Source organism: Mus musculus, chromosome 15, assembly GCF_000001635.26.
Source record: "Mus musculus strain C57BL/6J chromosome 15, GRCm38.p6 C57BL/6J".
Taxonomy (NCBI): domain Eukaryota; kingdom Metazoa; phylum Chordata; class Mammalia; order Rodentia; family Muridae; genus Mus; species Mus musculus.
Window position 1 is genome coordinate 79,889,532 of NC_000081.6, and position 21,462 is coordinate 79,910,993.

At 48.9% G+C, this 21,462-nt stretch overlaps 1 protein-coding gene and 1 long non-coding RNA gene across 8 annotated transcripts in view; one reads left to right on the forward strand and one right to left on the reverse strand.

Moving 5' to 3' along the window:
• D730005E14Rik (RIKEN cDNA D730005E14 gene) lies at window positions 1–3,607 on the reverse strand. The gene has a single exon (NR_030675.1). It is a non-coding gene; the product is annotated as an RIKEN cDNA D730005E14 gene (long non-coding RNA).
• Window positions 2,527–21,462, forward strand: part of Apobec3 (apolipoprotein B mRNA editing enzyme, catalytic polypeptide 3) — a 26,161-nt gene continuing 7,225 nt past the window's right edge. For 2 of the 7 annotated variants that reach the window (XR_001781583.2, XM_017316806.2), the window contains exons 1-7: window positions 2,771–3,038; window positions 5,880–6,027; window positions 8,164–8,440; window positions 8,580–8,694; window positions 15,913–16,069; window positions 16,810–17,071; window positions 17,320–17,432. Coding sequence is in view for 6 of the 7 variants with exons in the window: in XM_017316806.2 (XP_017172295.1) it covers window positions 2,953–3,038; window positions 5,880–6,027; window positions 8,164–8,440; window positions 8,580–8,694; window positions 15,913–16,069; window positions 16,810–17,071; window positions 17,320–17,432 (1,158 nt within the window). In the remaining variant the exon portion in view is untranslated. Of the gene's footprint in view, window positions 3,039–5,491; window positions 5,659–5,879; window positions 6,028–8,163; window positions 8,441–8,579; window positions 8,695–8,714; window positions 10,869–11,000; window positions 11,039–15,912; window positions 16,070–16,809; window positions 17,072–17,319; window positions 17,433–17,772; window positions 20,694–21,462 lie in introns of those variants that run through there. The other 5 variants (NM_001160415.1, XM_017316808.2, NM_030255.3 and 2 more) reach the window with 5 other exon arrangements.

Here is a 21,462-nt window from a genome sequence, read left to right on the forward strand (position 1 = left end):
GGTGAGGTGTTGAGGAGACTCCAGGAACTATCTCAGCCCAAGGCTACAGAGCCACCAGTGATTAACAGCCTATCTCCAGGAGCTCCCTCTGAGGAGTCCAATCGGCTTTTCTTGGAAACCGAAACTCTTTTTTTCTTATTTAATTTTTAAGGTTTTTTATTTTTAGGGGACCTCTCAGTATGGCTGCACACAAATTTAACCTCAGCCCTGGGGAGGCAGAAACAGGTGGATCTCTGAGTTTGTGACCAGCTAAGTTCCAGGCCAGCCAGAGCTACATGAAGAAATCCTGTCTGAAAAGCAAGCAAAAGAAGGAAGAAAAGAAAAGAAATTAGACACTTTCTCCAATGTAGATGAACACTAAGGACATTGTGTGGATGAAAAAAAGCCAGTCACAGAGTGCTGGCTAGTTTTGTATCAACTTGACACAAGCTAGAGTCACTTGAAAGGAGGGAATCTCAATTGCAGGAAAGCCACTTAAAAATCCAGCTGTAGGACATTTCCTTAATTAGTGGTTGACATGGGAGGACTCAGCCCATTGTGAGTGGTGTTATCCCTGGACAGGTGGTCCTGGGTTCTATAACAAGGCAGCTGAGCGAGCCATAGAGAGCAAGCTCTTGCCTCCAGGTTCCTGCCCTGTTTGAGTTTCTGCCCTGACTTCTTTTGATGATGAACAGTGATGTGGAAGTGTAAGCCAAATGAACCCTTCCCTCCCCAAATTGCTTTGGTCATGGTGTTTCATCTCAGCAATAGTAACAATAAAATATGCAGAAACACAAGTGACTTTACTGTGGTTGAGATCACAGAGACAGAATGGAAGGAAGGAGAAAGCTGGACTTAGTGGCTTTCAGGATGGAAAGAGTCAAGGAGATGAATATATTTATGCAGATTACTAATCTGTTTAATGCAGCTCTCTAGGGATGGCAGAAAAGCACCTGAATGCACTGTTCTCTGTCATTAACCACGCGGAGATGAACAAGGAGACCACAGCAAAGCGAGGCACAGTACCATGTGCCTGTGGTCCCCAGTCCTGAGGAGGCAGGGTCACAGAGATCTGGAGTCCAAGTTCAGCCTTGTTTACCTAGCGACCGTGTGTCTCAAAAAGCAAAGCAGAGCAAAACAACCGAACCACCTCACTATATCACTATAAATCCATTGGTGATTAAGATGAAATGAGCGACATCACTAGATGCCAGGCAGGGGGCATCTGGCATGGAGAATACAAAATGGCATCGCGACTGTAGGGGTATTTAGTAATTTCTCACTAAACCAAACACACAGGAGATAGGGAAATGGATCCGTCAAAAAACTTCCAATTTCTCTAGGACACACACTATGACCCTTGTACAAGGCAGTCGTTTCCAGGTTCACTGATCGATTAAAATTCCATCCAAGGCACTTCAGGAGACATCCCATCTCTCTTGTCAGAGGATAGAGGACAGGCTGGAGAGATGATTCAGTGGTGAGGTAAGAGCACCCAGGGTCAGTTCCCAGCACCCACACTGCTGCTCACAACCATCTGGAACTCCAGTACCCAGGGACCTGGTGCCCTCTTTTGAATGGTATATACACATAGGTGCAAACAAACACTCATACAAATACATGTAATAAAGAAATAAATACAGTGACTGGCGCTATTTCTTTCATTCATTTCTTATAACAGTTTGGGCACTTGCTAAGTTTCTTACATAAACCACATTTTATCTTGCCAGCATCCCAATAAGGTAGCTTTTTTAAAATGCCCATTTATAGATGAAGAATATTAGACTCAGGATGTTAAATAAATCATCAAAGGCCACATTAAGAAAGAGACAGAATATCTTGGCTGCAGGGCTGGTATTATTAGCACTATGTCCTCCTTTGGATCTGAGTTTGGTGCATTTTCTGGATCTACTTTTGTTATATTTTCTTTTTATATGTGTCTACTTCCGACTGAAGTATTATTTCCCATTAGTGCTGTTATATTGTGTCCATTTGTTTTCCAAGACAGTAGAAAACTACACACACTCCCTCCCCCACCAAGTTCAACAAGTTTGGCTTTGTAAAGAAATAAGGATAGCCTTCCACCAGATGGGGGCGCTGTGACACGCTCGCCCTACAGGAACTGGCTACTGTGCCCAGAGCCTCTGTGGAGAGCACCGTGTATACCTGCACACGTGTATCCCAAACCACTGGAAGATTACTTGACTCCGTGTGCATTCACTCCTCCAAAGAACGCTAGCTGAACCTCAATAACCAGAAGCGTGCACTTGCTACATTTGACTGGTCCACGCTACTGCCCTCGAGAGACACAGGTCTGTGAGAACAGTAAACTCATTTCGGTCTCCCTCATCTGCAGGGAAACAAGCTTGGATGACGGGCTCTGATACCAGCTCGGCCACCTGCTGCTGGCTGATTCGGAGCCATCAATGATCCATTTTTGTGCTCCCCGTTGATCTCAGTCTAGCTCCACACCTGGGGCAGTTGGGAAATTAGAGGTGAAGGGTGCCAAAATCCAAGCCACAATTAGAAATGCGAAGCCAGGCTGTCCCCTCCCCTCCTAAGCCGAAGGGAGAAAATGTAAGGGTCCCCACTCCTTAACACCTACAGAGTCAAACCCTTGGTTCAACTGGCAGCTTTGGCTGCAAGCTCGGCACAGGATGGTCTAGGCAGGTTGGATGGAGACGCCTGGGGCCACCCTTGGGGCGTCTGTCCTACCCTCACCGCGGTCGGCATCAGCTTCTCTCTACCATCAGTTAGTTTCCCTTTCTCTTTGCGATCCCCGCGGGCCGCTGTACAGAGGAGCAGGTCTCTGCCAAGCCAAGGGACAAAGAGGTGGGCAGGAGCCTTCTGGGCTTGATCGCCTAGAGCCCTCCCATTCCGGGAGCTGATGCAGGAAGAAGGTGGGGCCTGCATTCACTTGGCCCGGGAGGTCAGTTTCACTTCTGGGGGTCTTCCATAGCCTGCTCACAGAAAATGCAACCCCAGCGCCTGGGGCCCAGAGCTGGGATGGGACCATTCTGTCTGGGATGCAGCCATCGCAAATGCTATTCACCGATCAGGTACCGCTGGCCCCGCTCCTCCAAAATTTTCACTGCAGTCTCTTCCTGGTGGCCCCCATTTTGCTGTATACCGAGCCTCTCCTCTAGGTCCCCAGCTCCCGATTCCTCTCTCACATTCTCCAGGATACTCCGTAGCTCCCACTCCCCTCGAGGGTCCTTGTTCTGAGCCGCTTCGGTTACCTTATAGCTGCTTCTAAACTGGCCACCCTGTACCCCTCTCCACGTCACCCATATTTCTTCCTGTTGAGACTTCTCAGTCTGGGGTTACTCGCCTTTGGGTCTTCATGCTGATCCAGGGCTAGGCTGGTCTGGGCTTCAAATTTTAAAGAGAAATCCATGGAAGCAGACTTTGGACGACCATGTATGGAGAACTTTCGATAGATGTCCTAGAATATCCGTGCTGTTTTAACCCAACCTCAGGGGATACTGGGAGAAGAGGGGACCACTCTCTAAGGCAATGTGAACCACCTTTCCAGAAGTAGCCACTCTGAGCTGGGAAAGGGAAAGGGTAAAGAGAAATTCCCCTAACACACCCATTGCCTGGATGCTTGTGGAGACTTCTCGGAACCACACCAGTCAGCTAAGAGAAAAAGAGAAATAATAGGGGGCGGGGTTGGCACTGGAGAGAGATGGCTCAGCAGTTAAGAACCTTTGTCACCTTCCACAGAGGACCAACTGCTACCAGCAAACACATGGTATGGCTCACAACCACCTATAACTACAGCTTCTGGGAATCCAAGGCCTTCTCCTGACCCCCAGACATGCACATATTAATTCAGAACACATACACATATGTATACATGCCCAATGGCAAGAGATGTGAGTGGCCGGGTGTGGTGGCGCACGCCTTTAATCCCAGCACTCGGGAGGCAGAGGCAGTCGGATTTCTGAGTTCAAGGCCAGCCTACAAAGTGAGTTCCAGGACAGCCAGGACTACACAGAGAAACCCTGTCTCGAAAAAAACAAAAGAAAAAAAAAAAGAAAGAGAGAGATGTGAGTGTATTTTAAACCTACATATAAGAAGAAAGTTATACTGCCTACTCCCTTGGGTGACATTCTGATTTTTGTCCCTTCTCCTGGTGCCTGTGATGTCGGTGGAGGCCACTGTCCCGTGGGCAGCCCAGCTGCAAGTGGTGCGTGCATGCGTGGGTGTGGTGGAAATGCAGGCTTTAACTTCAAAGCTAATACTTTTACCCGCTGAACCATCTCCCTGGCCCGTCTTTCGAACCAATTCACCTCACCCTGAGCAACTTTGTCCTGTCCAGTGATGGATAGACCTGTATAGAGAGAGGCGACAGTCATATCACAGAATAGCATGTCTTCAGTCTTCAACAGAAAGCCCCTGGCCAGCTGTCTGTCTCCAGGATTAGGGCTCCTGAAGCCAGTTATCAGCAATTATCTGTTAATAGCCTTGTCCCCTGGGTGTGGCCTTGTAACCAGTCCCAGATGTCACCTCTCCTTCCAGAGTCAGAGATAAGCCTCCGATCCCATTCTTCTGACCAAGGCTTGATAGACGTCTGATTTTTCCAGCTCTTTTCTACAGGCTGCTGGCTATGAGGGAAAGGGTCCAGCCTGGGGTCCTCCCAGGCCACTAATACCTAGCCAGCTTTGAGGGAAGGGATCCAGACTCTGTCTCCTGATTTTTTTTTTTTTTTTTAAGATTTATTTATTGTAAGTACACTGTAGCTGTCCTCAGACACTCCAGAAGAGGGAGTCAGATCTCGTTACGGATGGTTATGAGCCACCATGTGGTTGCTGGGACTTGAACTCCTGACCTTCAGAAGAGCAGTCAGGTGCTCCTACCCACTGAGCCATCTCACCAGCCCCCTGTCTCCTGATTTTTGGTTGTTATTATATTGTGGAATTTTATTGTGATGGTGGTGGTAGTTTGGCTGTGTTGTTGTTGTTGCTGTTCTTTACATTCTTGTCTCCCTCTCCCACCCTCCCCCACCCCAGCCCCGACAGGATTTTACTATGAAGCCCTGGCTAGCCTGGCACTCACTATATAGTTCAAGTAGGACTCGACCTTGGCATAATCTTCTTGTTTCTGCTCCTTAAAGACTATAGTTACAGGCTTGGGCTTTCCCTGTCTATTTGGGGGGACCCTCGCCTGCAGGGTCAGGGAAGGACTTGATGAGTTCAGGTTCGAGAAATCCTGAGACATTAGATTGCCCATGTGACGTTAGGAATTTCTCTAACAGTATATAGTGTGGTGGGCCTGGGAGATGGGCACAGTATATAACTCGGGCGCCCATCTGGAAGCCAGGGGTTGATGTCAATTGTCTTCCTCAGTTGCTCTTCCCTTTATTTTTTTGAGTCTTTCACCAAAATGAGTTTGTGGGTTCCAGCGGGCTGGCCAATGAGCTCTTGGGATCCTCCTATCTCTGATACCTCAACTCAGGGTTGTAGATTCACAACCCCCATACTTGGCTTTTATATCTGCTCTGAGAATCAGGACTTGTGTGCAAGCCGCTTTACTGACCAGTCATCTCTCTGGTCTCATTTCCTTGATTTTTTTAAAACCTCCATCCCACATGGAGGTGTCCCGTCTGGAAGGAGCTGCAGCGAGAGGCTGAAGAATCTTGAGCCTTTCATTTCCTCAGGCTGTGCATGTTCTTGGGTAGGACTTGGAGGTAGAACAGCGTGGGGCCCAAGTAGGAGGGCACCTCTCTGGCGGCAAGATTTGTCTCCTCTCCCTCTGTCTTCCTGCTTGGAAAGGACTCCAGAAATTGTCAAAGGTTCAGGGAGTTGGGGGTGCCTCAGGACTTTTGGGGCCTTGTTCTGCTTGGGGTCACTCCAGGGCACACTCTGCAATTTCTGTTTTCTCTCTTGTGCTTGCAGAAACCTGATATCTCAAGAAACATTCAAGTTCCACTTTAAGAACCTAGGCTATGCCAAAGGCCGGAAAGATACCTTCTTGTGCTATGAAGTGACTAGAAAGGACTGCGATTCACCCGTCTCCCTTCACCATGGGGTCTTTAAGAACAAGGTACTGAAAGACCCCCGAGCTGGGTAGTCAATCACTCTGAGGAGACCCTCCCAAGGATCAGCGAGACCACGATTCGGATGCAAACAGCAAAAGGCTTTATTGGGAACACGGGTACCCGGGCGACTCAGTCTATCGGATGACTGGCGCGCCGAGTGTGGAGTTCTTACCCTTTTTATAGGGCTAGGGCTGGGGGGCAAAAAGCGCGGGTACAGAAGCGAGAAGCGAGCTGATTGGTTAGTTTAAATAAGGCTTGGGGTATTTCCCGGTCATTTGGGGAACCTGAAACTGAGGTGGGACTTTCCAGAAACTGTTGCTGGTTTCGCTTTATCTGAGTACCATCTGTTCTTGGCCCTGAGCCGGGGCCCAGGTGCTTGACCACAGATATCCTGTTTGGCCCCTGTCCCAGTATTATTCAGCCATATATTTTAACTAAACTTCCTTGTAACTTTTGAGAACTCAGCTCTGGTACTTTTTCATGCCTTGCAAAATGGCGTTACTGCAGCTAGCTTGCTAAGCCTTATGGTGGGGTCTTTCAGTACTAGGCTAGGGATGTAGCTCAGTTGGTGGAATGTTTACCTAACATTCATGTGAGTCCTGGGTTTGATCTTCGGCAGCACAGGAAAAACTGGCATGGTGGCTCATACCTTGAATCCTAGCACTCAGGAAATGGAGTCAGGCGGACCGGAAGTTCAGGGTCATCTTTGTTTATGTATCGTTTGAGACCAGCCTGGGTTGTGTGAGATCTTATCTAAATAAATGAACAAACAAACAAATAGCCAATAAAGACCAAAGGCCTGCGGAGGTGGCCCCAAGGATAAAGCACTTGCCACAAAAGCATGAGAGCCCGAGTTTGGATCCCCAGAATTCATGTAAAAACTAGGTGAGCCTAGAGCCAGCTATCCATCTAACCTATGGGAGGCAGAGTCAAGGAAGCCTCAGAGGAAGCTGGCTCACGGGGTTAGCTACGTCAGCAAGCTCTGGGTGCCATGCAGGACCCTGCCTCATTGTGGAGAATGAGCAAGACATCCAGTGTCAATTTCTAGCTTTCCACACTCATGAGCACACACGTGTTCTCACTGTGGGCACACACACACACACACACAAGCTAAATAAATAGATCACCCAGGCTCTTTTCACAACAGGCAGGTGCCAAGTCCATTGAGACTGCAGAGGCAAGGTGTGGTGGCGCACACCTCCAGTCTCACGGCCCTGAAGGCAGAGATGGGTAGATCTCTGAGTTTGAGGCTAGCCTGGTCTACATAGCCACTTCCAGGCCAGCCAGGAATACCACAGTAAAATGCTGTCTCAGAAAATAATAATGACACTGGGCGGTAGTGTCCCATGCCTCCCAGCACCAGGGAGGCAGAGGCAGGTGGATTTCTAAGTTCAAGGCCAGCCTGGTCTACAGAGAGAGAGTGAGAGAGAGAGAGAGAGAGAGAGAGAGAGAGAGAGAGAGAGAGTTAGTTCCAGGATAGACAGGGCTACACGAAGAAACCCTGAGTTGAAAAACCAATGGATAAATACATAATAAAAAAAAAAGCCGGACAGTAGTGGCACACACCTTTAATCCTAGCACTTGGGAGGCAGAGGCAGGTGGATTTCTGAGTTCGAAGCCAGCCTGGTCTACTGAGTGCGTTCCAGGACAGTCAGGGCTACACAGAGAAACCCTGTCTCGAAAAACAAAACAAAAATTGAAAGGAAAGGAAAGGAAAGGAAAGGAAAGGAAAGGAAAGGAAAGGAAAGGAAAGGAAAGGAAAGGAAAGGAAAGGAAAGGAAAGGACTGTGTATTGCACATGTACTGTAAATGTAACCTCAGATGAGCCATGTTTCAAGGACTTGGTAGCTACCCTTGGTCAGTGGTTCCTTCAGGGATCTTCAGGGGTCTTCTTAGCCTGTGTCCTCCAGAGCAGATATGGCAGACAGATAACCAGCCAATCCCCCAGTGGACCTGGCTTCAACAGGGCTCAGAGTGCTAGCGAGAGGGGTTGGCTGAGAATGCAGAATTAGTACTATGCCCTGAATGCTGAGGGACACGGGAATTAACAAAGAAGATGGGGAGGGATGGAGACACCCGGTGGAGATCCCCTCCATCCTCCTCCTTCCCCTCCCATCAAGAGTTCCCCTTTCGCCCCCCAGGACAACATCCACGCTGAAATCTGCTTTTTATACTGGTTCCATGACAAAGTACTGAAAGTGCTGTCTCCGAGAGAAGAGTTCAAGATCACCTGGTATATGTCCTGGAGCCCCTGTTTCGAATGTGCAGAGCAGATAGTAAGGTTCCTGGCTACACACCACAACCTGAGCCTGGACATCTTCAGCTCCCGCCTCTACAACGTACAGGACCCAGAAACCCAGCAGAATCTTTGCAGGCTGGTTCAGGAAGGAGCCCAGGTGGCTGCCATGGACCTATACGGTGAGGAGTGGGCACCAGTGCTGCAGGAGGGTATGTGGGTCTGCCATATGGTGAAGGGTGTGTGCCCAGGGAACCAGCCTTGAGGGACTGTGGAGACTCCTGCTGGGCCCTAACTGCCTTCTCTCCTCTTCTGATTCAGAATTTAAAAAGTGTTGGAAGAAGTTTGTGGACAATGGTGGCAGGCGATTCAGGCCTTGGAAAAGACTGCTTACAAATTTTAGATACCAGGATTCTAAGCTTCAGGAGATTCTGAGGTAAGGGGCTTTCTCCTGCCTGACTACCGTTCCTGTTCTCCCTCCTCCCAAACCTCTTTTCTCTCTGAGGCGCCTTTACCCACAAGGCCCTCCCAATCCTGTAACCTGGTATCTCCCGTCATTGAGTCCTGCTGCAAGCCAGTTGGCTTATGTCTAAGCATGGAGACTGGGAGGTAGAGAAACCCCATAAAGGCAGTCTTGAGGAGCTGGAGAGATGGCTCAGTGGTTAAGAGCACTGGCTGCTCTTCCAGAGGACCTGTGTTCTATTCCCAGCAACCACATGGTGGCTCACAGCTGTCTGTAACTCCACACTCAAGGGAGCCTCGCAGATATATGCATGCAGTCAAAGCATCAATGCACATAGAGGAAAAAAAGGCAGCCTTGGGCGCCTATAGGAAGGGAGGAGCTGTCAGATACCCCAGCTACCAGGACGTTACCCACCAGATGCTTCACTAAGCCCACCATGCTCTCCAGGTCTGAGAGCCTGGCAAGCAGTTTTTCCTGATGCTCTCCCTTGGCCTCTAGATGGTCCTTCTTGTTGGGTCTCTGTGTGCTGTGTAGACCTTCCTTCCTAGCGTCCCTCTGTTTTTGACCTCGAATGAGGACCCCCCCCTGAGCGGCTAGCCTCCAAACACTATCTCCATTATGAGTTCTGAGGCCTAGGGGCCTTGAACTTGTGCTTCTCACAGGGCTAAGAGGCATCTTTGTGGATGGGGAGCCCAGAGTCCTCACTCTGGTTATCAACACCCCAGGAGAATCCCTGACCATATCCTGGCCCCCTCTTCCATTTCCAGACCTTGCTACATCTCGGTCCCTTCCAGCTCTTCATCCACTCTGTCAAATATCTGTCTAACAAAAGGTCTCCCAGAGACGAGGTTCTGGGTGGAGGGCAGGTGAGCCGTGGGGACTGGGGACTGAATGAAACAGAGTGGCAGGGTACACTTACGTAAGAGGCCAGGGGAGGAGCATTGAGGAATGAGAGGGATAAGAGTAGAGCAAGCTGGTAAGGTGGCTCTCTAGGTGCTTGTCATGTAAACCATGTGACATGACTTTGGTCCTTGGAACCCACATAAAGGACGGAGGAGAGAAACAGCTCTACAGAGTTGCCCTCTGACCTTCACCCTTAGGCCATGGCAGGTGCACACCCTATATCACACACATACACACACACACACACACACACACACACACACACACACACATACACACACATAATAATAGTGATGATGATGTTGTTGATGGTGATGATGGTGGTGGTGATGATGGTGATGATAATGATAAATACTTTTTTGCCGGCCTGGGTGGTGGCGCACGCCTTTAGTCCCAGCACTCAGGGGGCAGAGGCAGGCGGATCTCTGAGTTCAAGGCCAGTCTGGTCTACAGAGTGAGTTCCAGGACAGCCAGGGCTACACAGAGAAACCCTGTCTCGTAAAACAAAAACAAAAAACAAAACAAAACAAAACAAAACAAAAAAGAGTAAAAGGCCAGCGCAGAGAAACAGCTAGGGAAGGTACCTCTGGCAATTGGGCAGAATGGGAAGTGAGACTAGGAGACAGGCATTTGGGGATGCTCCAGAGAGTAAGTTCATAGGTTGGCCATGGACACTAGCCGGTGGCTTCCCTGCCATTTAATAACATCATGAGAAATAAGAGCTCAGCTTGACCCAGATGATTAAGCTCTGTTACGGCAGGAGAGAAGCCAAGGCAGAGAGGGAGGAAGAGGAGGAGGCCTGCCAGGGCCTGTCCTTGCCAGAGCCAGGCCCTGAGGTGACAGCTCTCACATACTTCTTTGTGTCTTTAACCTGAGGATCCTTGGTTAGGACTTGCCAAAGCAGGCTGAAACGCTTCAGGAAAGTGAACTTAGAGTCCTGTCCTTGTATCTTAGACCTGGCAGGCTCTGTGGGAGTCACCTCTTCCCCACCCCACTCCTGCAACTTTCCTAGCAACAATCAGGGCCACAGAGGGGCAGCTAGAGGAGGGAGGAACACAGCCAAGCAGACCTGGCCAGCCCTCCAGCCCTGTTGTTTATTTGCTGTGTGACAGTCTGAGACCTCTTCTGAGATGTCCCTCTATTTCCTGTCTTGTTGGGGGTGGCAGATAGGGCAGAAGGTGTTGCCTTCTCCAGGGCCCAAGAGGAGATCCGGTGCCCTGAACCACACCAAGTGCCGGTTAGGGGTGAGTGAGGTGGGCTCCCCCTGCCCCTCCCCCTGCCCCTCCAGCTCGCACCCAGCTCCCTTTCTGGAGTTAGCTTCTCCTTTCCTTTTGGATCCCTGTTCAGACTGCATGAGAAGACCCGTTTCTATCTAGGCTCTGCTTTGCCGACCCAGAGGATCACAGGACGGAAAGTAAGTCTGAGACGGAGCCAGCTTAGCTGCCCTGGTCCTCCTGATCCGGGACGGGGCCTGTACATCACTATCAGGGTTTCAGAGATAGAGTTTACTAAGCAGGAAGTAAAGCCCCCAGACTGGAGGTCTAGGACCACCCTGCCCAGGATAGCCCATAGGATGCTCCAGTGCAGATATGCAGGAAGGTTGAGAGCAGAGGAGATAGGGAGGCAGGGCCCAGGGAGACCTTAAAAAGGGAGGACCAACCACGGAGCATGCCTTTCATCCCCGCACTTAGGAGGCAGGAGTATCTCTGTGAGTTCAAGGCCACCCTGGTTCACAGAGCTAGTTCTAAGACTGCCAAGGCTACACAAAGGCACTCTGGTCTCGGAAAAAAAAAAAAAAAAAGTAGACTGAAGGGCCATCACCCTGGTAGGAGTCGGTGCGGTCACACACAGCTGCTTTAGGAGCCCAGTCACAAACCAGGGACTTTCCCAGGGCCACAGGCCGCCTCAAAAAAAGAAAACGAGAGAGCAGGGCAAGGGGAGGGTAGAGGGAACTTTTGGGATAGCATTTGAAATGTAAATAAAGAAAATATCTAATTAAAAAAAGAAAAGAAAAGAAAAGGAAACGAAAGCCCAAACAGTGCCTCTTGTAGAGCAGAGGTGGCCAGAAGCAGCCCCTTTGTATCTCTTCTCACCCCTGGTTCCTTCAGGAGACCCCGCTGCTTCCCCGCTTCAGTGCTTTTAGGAGCTTTGCTTTAATTTCTTTCATATGTATTTTTACTTATGAAAAATTTAAATCAGTGTACAAAATAATGGGTTTAGTTATTGTATTTTCACAAATATACATTGATGTAGTTGGTGAAAGCACACAGACACAACTCATACACACACACATGCACACATATACACTCACACACATACTCATATACACACACACACACAAACATACACTCACACCTACACATACACTCACCCACACCCACACCCACACCCACACACATACACTCACAGATGCCACTATATAAATAAAGATGAAAAGTTTTTTTTAGAAGGACCTGCCTAAAGCTAGGTGTGGTGGCAGAGCTTTTGTTTGTTTTGTTCTTTCTTTGAGACTGCCTCTGCCTCTCAAGTGTTGGCATTAAAGGCCTGGGCGACCACTGAACTTGTGCCGTGCATACCTTGGATCATAGTAGAAAGGGTGGATCTCTGAGTTCAAGGCTAAGCTGATCTACATGGTGAGTTTTAGGTCAGCCAGAGCTGCACAGTGGGACCCCGTGCTTAAAAACCAAGAATCTGCCTGGTGCTCACAGCAAGGATGGGCATAAGTGGATTGTGTGGCCTTTTGAGGAAAAAGCATGAATCCTTGAGTCCTTTACTGTTGGAATAGAGCTGTCCTGAATATCACCATGGACTTCGGATCTTGTAGGGCCCCATCAGAGACAACCCATTCTCCCCTGGGTTCTGGCCCTTTATCATTCTGAGTTTAAGTTCCTAAGCTTTAGCAGTTGGATACATTGAAGTGTAGTTTGTTGCACCAGGCCTTAAAAGGCACTGCTGATACATAAAGTTCCCGTGTGTGACTGGTCCCATTGCCATTTGTTCTATGTGCGCTTATGCATGCAACCTGCGGCCAAGCCCAGGCTTTGATGGTTGTGGAGGGGCTGGGTCTCACATAAGTCTTCCGATTACAGAAAGTTACTGTCCAGCAAGATCTGGCAAAGATAAGAAAAGTTTGGGGACTGCAGAGAAGGCTCAGTGGTTTAAAAAAAATGAAGAGGGACCTAGCGCTCACCCCAGGCAGCTCATAATTGCATTGACAGCCTCTTCTGGCCTCTCTGGGCACCTGTACACTTGTATACATACGCACCTTCCCCAACCCAGCCCCCACACCATTAAAAATGAAAGTTAAAATCTTTTTGAAAAGAAAGAAAAGCCATTTCATTGATCTAGAACAATGAACTTAACCTTGGACAGTAGAGGGGGTGGGGGTGGGGGGCGGGGATGCAGAGGCTCAAAACTCTTGGCATTAATCTATACTTGTACTATTGCATATAAAAGGTGTGTGATTCACACACACACACACACACACACACACACACACACACACACACACCCCGAAAACATGGGGCTACTTTCTCTTGGAGAACCAGATAGGGCAGGCGTGCAGACTGGAACAGAGACTTGCTTTTTGGTCTGGTAATGGCAGGGTGGGCCCAGATGGTTTTTGGCCTCTGCACGCTGTGAGCTAGGGAGGGACATGTCCTTTCAACAAACCTCCCTATGAAACAAACAAAGGGTTCTTCTTTGTCCCCCTAGCCCCCTGCCCCCCCCCACACTCACACACCCCGTTTCTGTCTGTAATCTTGGGAATCAGTCCTTACCTGCCTGGTATTTAAGATGGAATGGTGCCCCTAGGTTTGACATTTATCCAATAGCTTCCCCTTCAGCAGGCCCATGTTCCCTTTTGAGAGATAAGTTAGAAGAGTAGGGACAAAAAAGAGGCTACCCAAGATACCCCATCCTTCCTAGGACCGTAAGCATCTCACCAAACTGTACGTGTGGCGAGTTATTAGCATTGTTTGTTTTTAAGATTTTTTTTTAAATTTTGTATGTATAAATGCCCTGTCTGCACTTATGTAAGTTCACCTGCATATACTACCCAGAGAGGGCAGAAGAAACAGCTATCAGATACCTTGGAACTAGACTTACATATGGCCACTAGCCACCATGTGGTTGCTGGCAACCAAGCCTAGGTCCTTTTTTTTTTTTTTTTTTTTTTTCCTTTTTTTTGAGACAGGGTTTCTCTGTGTAGCCCTGTCTGTCCTGGAACTCACTTTGTAGACCAGGCTGGCCTCGAACTCAGAAATCCGCCTGCCTCTGCTTCCCGAGTGCTGGGATTAAAGGTGTGCGTCACCATGCCCGGTCCAAGCCTGGGTCCTTTGTAGGAGCAGCAAGTGCTCTTAACCACTGGAGGCCTTCAGATGGCCCCCGACATGTGCTGACTTTTTGTAGATTTGAATCTTGACCGAGAAGCAGGAAAGCCAGAAAACAGAAGATTTAGGGGGCAGGGGTGAGGGAGACGGCTGAGGAAGGATAAGCATTTGCTTTGCCAGTGCAAAGACCTGAGTTCGAATCCCAGTCGCCATGTAAAAAATGTGGGCAAAGTTGCATGTGTTTATAGCCCAGCACTGGGTGTTGAAGATGGTGACACAGGAGGTCACTGGTCATAGCGTGTCACAGCCACAGAGATGGGAAAGAATGGGAGAGAGATCCACAGGACATACAGATTCACCCACTGGTCAGCCAGAGTAGACTGAATGAGGAGCTTCCGGTGCAGGGCATAAAATACCCAGTGGCCCGCTCTGGCCTCCACATGGGTACACATGGGTGTGCATGCTCACATGCATGTACCAAACATGCCACACCTACACAGAGAAAAGGGAAACAGATGTATGGTGAAGTCATGGAGGGCCAGATCTCCTAGTCTGGGAGCACACACCATGGCCTAGTGACATTACACAGGAAGTTGGGTGCCTTTAGCATCTTACCTGAAAGAAGGCTTCAGGTACAGGGCAGCCTGCAGGTCTGTGAGGAAAGCTTACCAATCAATGGAAGGTGGGGCTTCCAGAGAGATCACAGGATTGGGGGATGGGGGCTTACTGCAAAGTAGCTTGGTGGAGGAGAGGCAGGAAGGAGGGAGAGCCAGAGATAGGAGGACTGACTCCTGGAAATGGGCAAAGATTTACTCTAGAGAAGCTGCCCACCACCCTCTGAGATCAGGAGTTGGGGGATAAGAAAGAGGAGAGTGTTTCATAGCGTGTCACAGCCACAGAGATGGGAAAGAATGGGAGAGAGATCCACAGGACATACAGATTCACCCACGATGAGCTGGGCCTCCTGTAATTTAATCAGGAAGAGAAATGAGAGACAGAAACCACTCCCTTTTCCCTTCTGAGCTATGCAGTTGGGCCACTTTGTCCCAGGCCTTTTGATGCCACCTAAGAGCCGCTTTGGCCAAGAACCATTAGTTGCCAGGGGAAGGAAAGACTGGAAAGTCTGTTGAAGCTGGGTTCCTCATTCCCGAGAGCAGAGCTGTCTGCAAGAACATGTTTGTTCCACGCAAACGTGTTGTATGCCGGCCTGCGGCCTACATGAACCGGGTACATCTGGGAGGCAGGCTGGGGCTGAAAGAGACTTAGACTGCAAGAGAAATTAATGGAGACCAAGACAACGTTCCTGTTCAAGGAGAGTTTACTAAGAGACCGTGCTTATAAGGGCCACCCCCACCCCGCCAGTCCATTCTTGGTGTCTGGAGTCAGCCTGCGGGTGACGTGCAGGATGAGACGTTCCTCAGGAGTATCTCAGGGGCCTCTCAGCAGGTAGCAGTGTCTTGGAGGAGTGCAGTGGCAGGTGACAGAACAATAGAGCCATCTAGGTCAGAAGTCTCCACCCTAGGTAATCTCCTTAGTGGCAGCAAGGTCAAAATCTGGATCAGCCTGCTTCAGGGCTGAGGGAGGCTACACGAAAGTAGCCCTGGCCAGGCCATCAGATGGCCCTGAGTCCCAGGATTAAGAGAAAGTCCCAGAAGAATCTGCACCCTCCCCTGCTCCCAGGGCAATGATGAGTGCATTACAACCCAGACATCTTTAGGTTCCACTGGGGAGTAGCCCTGGCTAGAGACAGCACGTGTTAATTAGTATATATGCCACTCGCCAGGGGCTTCAGGTGAAGAGGTCATGTGGGGGATGTGGTGACAGGTTTATGATTGACAGGTTGACGATGAAGGTATCAGAAGCCCCTGCATTGGTCCAGAGTTGGGTTAAGAGCGGGCTGAGCCTCGAGGTCACATTTCCTCACTTTTGTTTGTCTTCTTTGTTCTTTGTACAATAGGCGAATGGACCCGCTAAGTGAAGAGGAATTTTACTCGCAGTTTTACAACCAACGAGTCAAGCATCTCTGCTACTACCACCGCATGAAGCCCTATCTATGCTACCAGCTGGAGCAGTTCAATGGCCAAGCGCCACTCAAAGGCTGCCTGCTAAGCGAGGTACCAGATGGGTTCTTAGAGCTCGATCGAGAGGCAGCCAGGAACTTTCCCCTGCCCTTGAAACACATCATGAGGGTCCCAACCTTCATTTCCTCTCTCTTACTCAACACACTGGGGCTCAGACTTTCTTGCTTGTCCTGAATCTTTCTAGGTTGTTCCTTTGCATAGCACATGCTTCCTGACACACGTGGTCCGCTCCATGTTTGACTAGCCTTCCGGGCCTGTTTTTTTTTTTTTTTTTACTGCCTTGAGGAAACTATTAAGGACACACAGTGGCCTCTTCACTGCTGTCTTCCAGGCTCCCTGTCCTGCCTTTTCACTACAACCCTCTCTTCAGTTAAAACATCTTTGAAAAACTCTTCCTGAACTTAGTGGTGTACCCCTTTGATCCCAGCACATGGGAGCATTCGAAGCCAGCTTGGTTTACATAGTGAATTCCAGGGTCAGCATCCAGAAGTGAGGAGGTCACTCACTTCATGGGGACCATGACTTGAAAGTACCATCTCTTTGCTGAACCCTTTTCTCTGGGCACCTCTGGGATTCTTGTCCAATTTAGAAAAAAGCTGTGGTGTTTTGGGAATGTGGAGTTAGTGGTTGAATACAGAAAGAGGGGTTCTCCTTGTGCTGGGGCCAGACATTAGGAAATTCACAAGATAGTGCCCCTGGTCTCCAAGTTCACCCCCAGTCTCATACTGTCTGGCTTCTGCCTTCCAACTTCTTTCTGCCCGGACTCCCCTCAGAAAGGCAAACAGCATGCAGAAATCCTCTTCCTTGATAAGATTCGGTCCATGGAGCTGAGCCAAGTGACAATCACCTGCTACCTCACCTGGAGCCCCTGCCCAAACTGTGCCTGGCAACTGGCGGCATTCAAAAGGGATCGTCCAGATCTAATTCTGCATATCTACACCTCCCGCCTGTATTTCCACTGGAAGAGGCCCTTCCAGAAGGGGCTGTGTTCTCTGTGGCAATCAGGGATCCTGGTGGACGTCATGGACCTCCCACGTAAGAAAGGCCCACGGCCACCAGTGGGCAAAGGCTTTCCAGCCTCAATATGACAAGCCATGGCCAGGGGGACGGGAGAGAAGCTGGGTAGGAAGGGAGGATGCTAGCCCAGCTGAGGCCTTTAAAGATTTGCCTCCACCGACTGGGCAGATTCTATGAAGAGAGTCATACCCTGAGAAGGGAAGGCAGTAGGGGGAAGGCCTCTGCACGGCCTGGGGACTCACTGGCTACCTCTTTTTTCATCTCAGAGTTTACTGACTGCTGGACAAACTTTGTGAACCCGAAAAGGCCGTTTTGGCCATGGAAAGGATTGGAGATAATCAGCAGGCGCACACAAAGGCGGCTCCGCAGGATCAAGGAGGTGAGAACCACCTTGCTGCAAGGCCCCGCCTCCTAGTGCAGACTCCGCCCCTTCAAACCCAGCCCTATTACAGGCCCTACAGGTTGCAGCAGAATTCTCAATCGCGGGCCCGGCTTTTTGCTACATGTCCCGCCTCTCTCCATATTCCTTGGTTGCCCCTCCCTTCACCCGCCCCTGGGCCCAGCCCCTCATCTTTGGTTCTCTTGCACCAGGGCTTCCGGGTCCTGCCTTCTCTCCGTCTTGAGTTCTCCATACCTCTCTGTCCCTGTTCTTACCTAGAACATTCCTGTTGCCCATCTTCCTCACATCCATTGGCGCGCCCATATTTCTTTCCCAACAGTCCTGGGGTCTGCAAGATTTGGTGAATGACTTTGGAAACCTACAGCTTGGACCCCCGATGTCTTGAGAGGCAAGAAGAGATTCAAGAAGGTCTTTTGGTGACCCCCCCACCCAACCCCAAGTCTAGGAGACCTTTTGTTCTCCTGTTTGTTTCCCCTTTTGTTTTATCTTTTGTTGTTTTGCTTTGTTTTGAAGACAGAGTCTCACTGGGTAGCTTGCTACTCTGGAACTCACTACTAGACTAAGCTGGCCTTAAACTCTAAAATCCACCTGCCAGTGCCTTCTGAGAGCCAGGCTTAAGGTGTGCGCTGCCCACTCCCAGCCTTAACCCACTGTGGCTTTTCCTTCCTCTTTCTTTTATTATCTTTTTATCTCCCCTCACCCTCCCGCCATCAATAGGTACTTAATTTTGTACTTGAAATTTTTAAGTTGGGCCAGGCATGGTGGAGCAGCGTGCCTCTAATCGCAGGCAGGAGGATTTCCACGAGCTTGAGGCTAGCCTGATCTACATAGTGGGCTCCAGGACAGCCAGAACTACACAGAGACCCTGTCTCAAAAATAAATTTAGATAGATAAATACATAAATAAATGGAAGAAGTCAAAGAAAGAAAGACAAGATTAAGTTGTGCATGATTGGGTCATATGTGTTTGAGGCAGGAGGATTGCCACATCCTGGGCTATACAATGAGACCCTGTCTCAAACAAAACAAAACAAAACACACCAAAAGAACAGTTTTTAAATCCCCAAACCTGAATTCTTTTCTAATAAAGTGGACAACCAGGCAGGCCCCCTCACCCATCAGAGTGTGAACATCAAGGAAGGGAGCCAGCAAACTGGCTCACAGGTGAGCAAGCTGACTGCACCTGAAGATCAGAGTTCAGATCCCAGCACCCACCTCCTGTAGCTCACAATTGATCTAACTCTAGCTCCAGGGTACCTGGTGCCCTCTCCTGGACTCCATGGCACCCCATATATATGTATGTGTGTTTATGTATGTATAATGTGTACATTATATATGCATACATGCAATATATAATTTATATGTGTGTGTATATATATATATAATGTATATATTATATATCTCCCTGTAGTTGCAACCCAACCCAGTTCCCTCTACATAGGGTGTCTGTCTCAAAAAAAAAAAAAAAAAAGGAGTTTGATTGAGGAACAATGACCTGGTCTCCACCTAAGTATGTATAACACACACACACACACACACACCACAAAAAATGGCACACACTTTTTTGGAAACGCTGTTAGACATAGCCAAAAGTGTGTCCAAATCCAGTCAGGCTAACAGTGTTAACTGTCCTTTAAAAGTCTTCCTCACCGGGCGGTGGTGGCGCACGCCTTTAATCCCAGCACTTGCGAGGCAGAGGCAGGCGCAGGCGGATTTCTGAGTTTGAGGCCAGTCTGGTCTACAGAGTGAGTTCCAGGACAACCAGGGCTACACAGAGAAACCCTGTCTCGAAAGAAAAAACAAACAAACAAACAAACAAACAAGTCTTCCTCTGTTGCTCTTCAATAGACTATTCCATCTTGATCCTCAAAGATTTATGGCCATTTCATAACACAAAATGCATTTAGTTCATTTGTAATGTACCCCCCAAATTTTTTCTTCATTGTTATTTTTATTTTATGTGTTTGGATGTGTTCCCTGCATGTATGCCTGCGCAACATGTATGCCTGATGCACACAGAGGCCAGAGAAGGATTTGGACCCCCTGGGATTGGATTTATGTATCAGTATGAGCGACTATGTGGGCACTGGGAGTGGTGCCTGCATCATCTGGGGCAGCTGGTGGTCCTAACTGCTAAGCCATCTTCCTGGACCTACACCCTAAAATTTTTTTGGAGGGGGGGCATTTTTTGAGACAGGATTATCTTTGTGTATCCCTGCTGTGAGCCATCACTGCCCATCATAAAAGCTTAACAGCTATTATTATTCAAAATGTCAGAGTCTCTTCTGAGACTCAGGCAACTGCTTAACCCTGAACTTCTGTTTAACAACAAAAAACAGCCGGACGATGGTGGCACACACCTTTAATGCCAGCATTTGGGAGGCAGAGGCAGGCAGATTTCTGAGTTTGAGGCCAGCCTGGTCTACAAAGTGAGTTCCAGGACAGCCAGGGCTATACAGAAAAACCCTGTCTCGAAAAAACAAACAAACAAAAAAAGCTATTATTATTCAAAATGTCAGAGTCTCTTCTGAGACTCAGGCAACTGCTTAACCCTAAACTTCTGTTTAACAACAAAAAACAGCCGGACGATGGTGGCACACACCTTTAATGCCAGCATTTGGGAGGCAGAGGCAGGCAGATTTCTGAGTTTGAGGCCAGCCTGGTCTACAAAGTGAGTTCTAAGACAGCCAGGGCTATACAGAGAAACCCTGTCTCAAAAAACCAAAACCAAAACGAAGAAACACAAAACAACAACGACAAAAACAAACAAACAAATCATACAAATTGTACACTTCCGGTACTCGATACCATGGAGTGAACACCCCCACTCCAAAAGCGGAGAATGGAGGTATAGCAAGGAAAGTTTTCTCAAACCAAAACCCTGCAGGACAAACACCAAAGCCCTGTGGCTCTATGTCTGCCACCTGAGGCTGTAGCTCCCCTCTCCCGCTCTGTCATATACATTTACATGTAACATCTCTTGGGACAAGTCCACCCCGTGCCTGCTTTCTCTTGTGGACAGCGCATGCTCCTGGCATGTATAAGACACTGAAGTCTCCATCATACTTAGCTTCACCATCATCACAGCCTCTCCAAACGACTCAGCTTCCTTACCAGTGATCCAAGTCTGACAGTGACTTACATAGAGGTTTCTGGACTCTTGGTGCAAGCTCCCGTGGGACCGTCACAATTGGCATTTTGCATGCCAGCCAAACAAATACAATGTGGATGATAGATCTGAGTTCTGGTCCTCAATTTAACTCTTACACTCACACTGCCCAGCAGTGTCTCCTAGGTGACTCCTAATCTAGCCACAAAGGGTAACCTCACATGGCCCATACACGGTACAGGTTGAAAAGAAAGAAAAAATCTCAGACTAGTATTGTTCAGGGTTCTTAGCTGAAGCAATGAAGACAACTCCAGCTAATGAAATGCAAATAAAAAGATGTTGGCTGGGCAGTGGTGGCACACACGCCTTTAATCCCAGCACTCGGGAGGCAGAGGCAGGCGGATTTCTGAGTTCGAGGTCAGCCTGGTCTACAAAGTGAGTTCCAGGACAACCAGGGCTACACAGAGAAACCCTGTCCTGAAAAAACAAAAACAAAGATGTTGAAGGTTGGTTTGATTGAGCACTGGAAGCTGTGGAGTGGCTCACTAAATCCCGAAGAAAGATAGTGGACTGGACTGGGGAACTTCAAAGCCAGGAGGGACCCCAGTACTAGTGTTCAGGGTTAGGAAAAATAGAAAGAAAAAGTCTCCTTCAGACCAGGTATGGTGGGCTGTCCTGGAACTCACTCTGTAGACCAGGCTGCCCTTGAGCTCAGAAATCCACCTGCCTCTACCTCCTAAGTGCTGGGATTAAAGGTGTGCACCACCACTGCCAGGCCTGAAGGACACTTTTTTAAAAAAATTTTCCCCCAGGGGCTAGAGAGATGGCTCAGTGGTTAGGAGCACTGTCTGCTCTTCCAGAGGTTCTGAGTTCAATTCCTAGCAACCACATGATGGCTCAC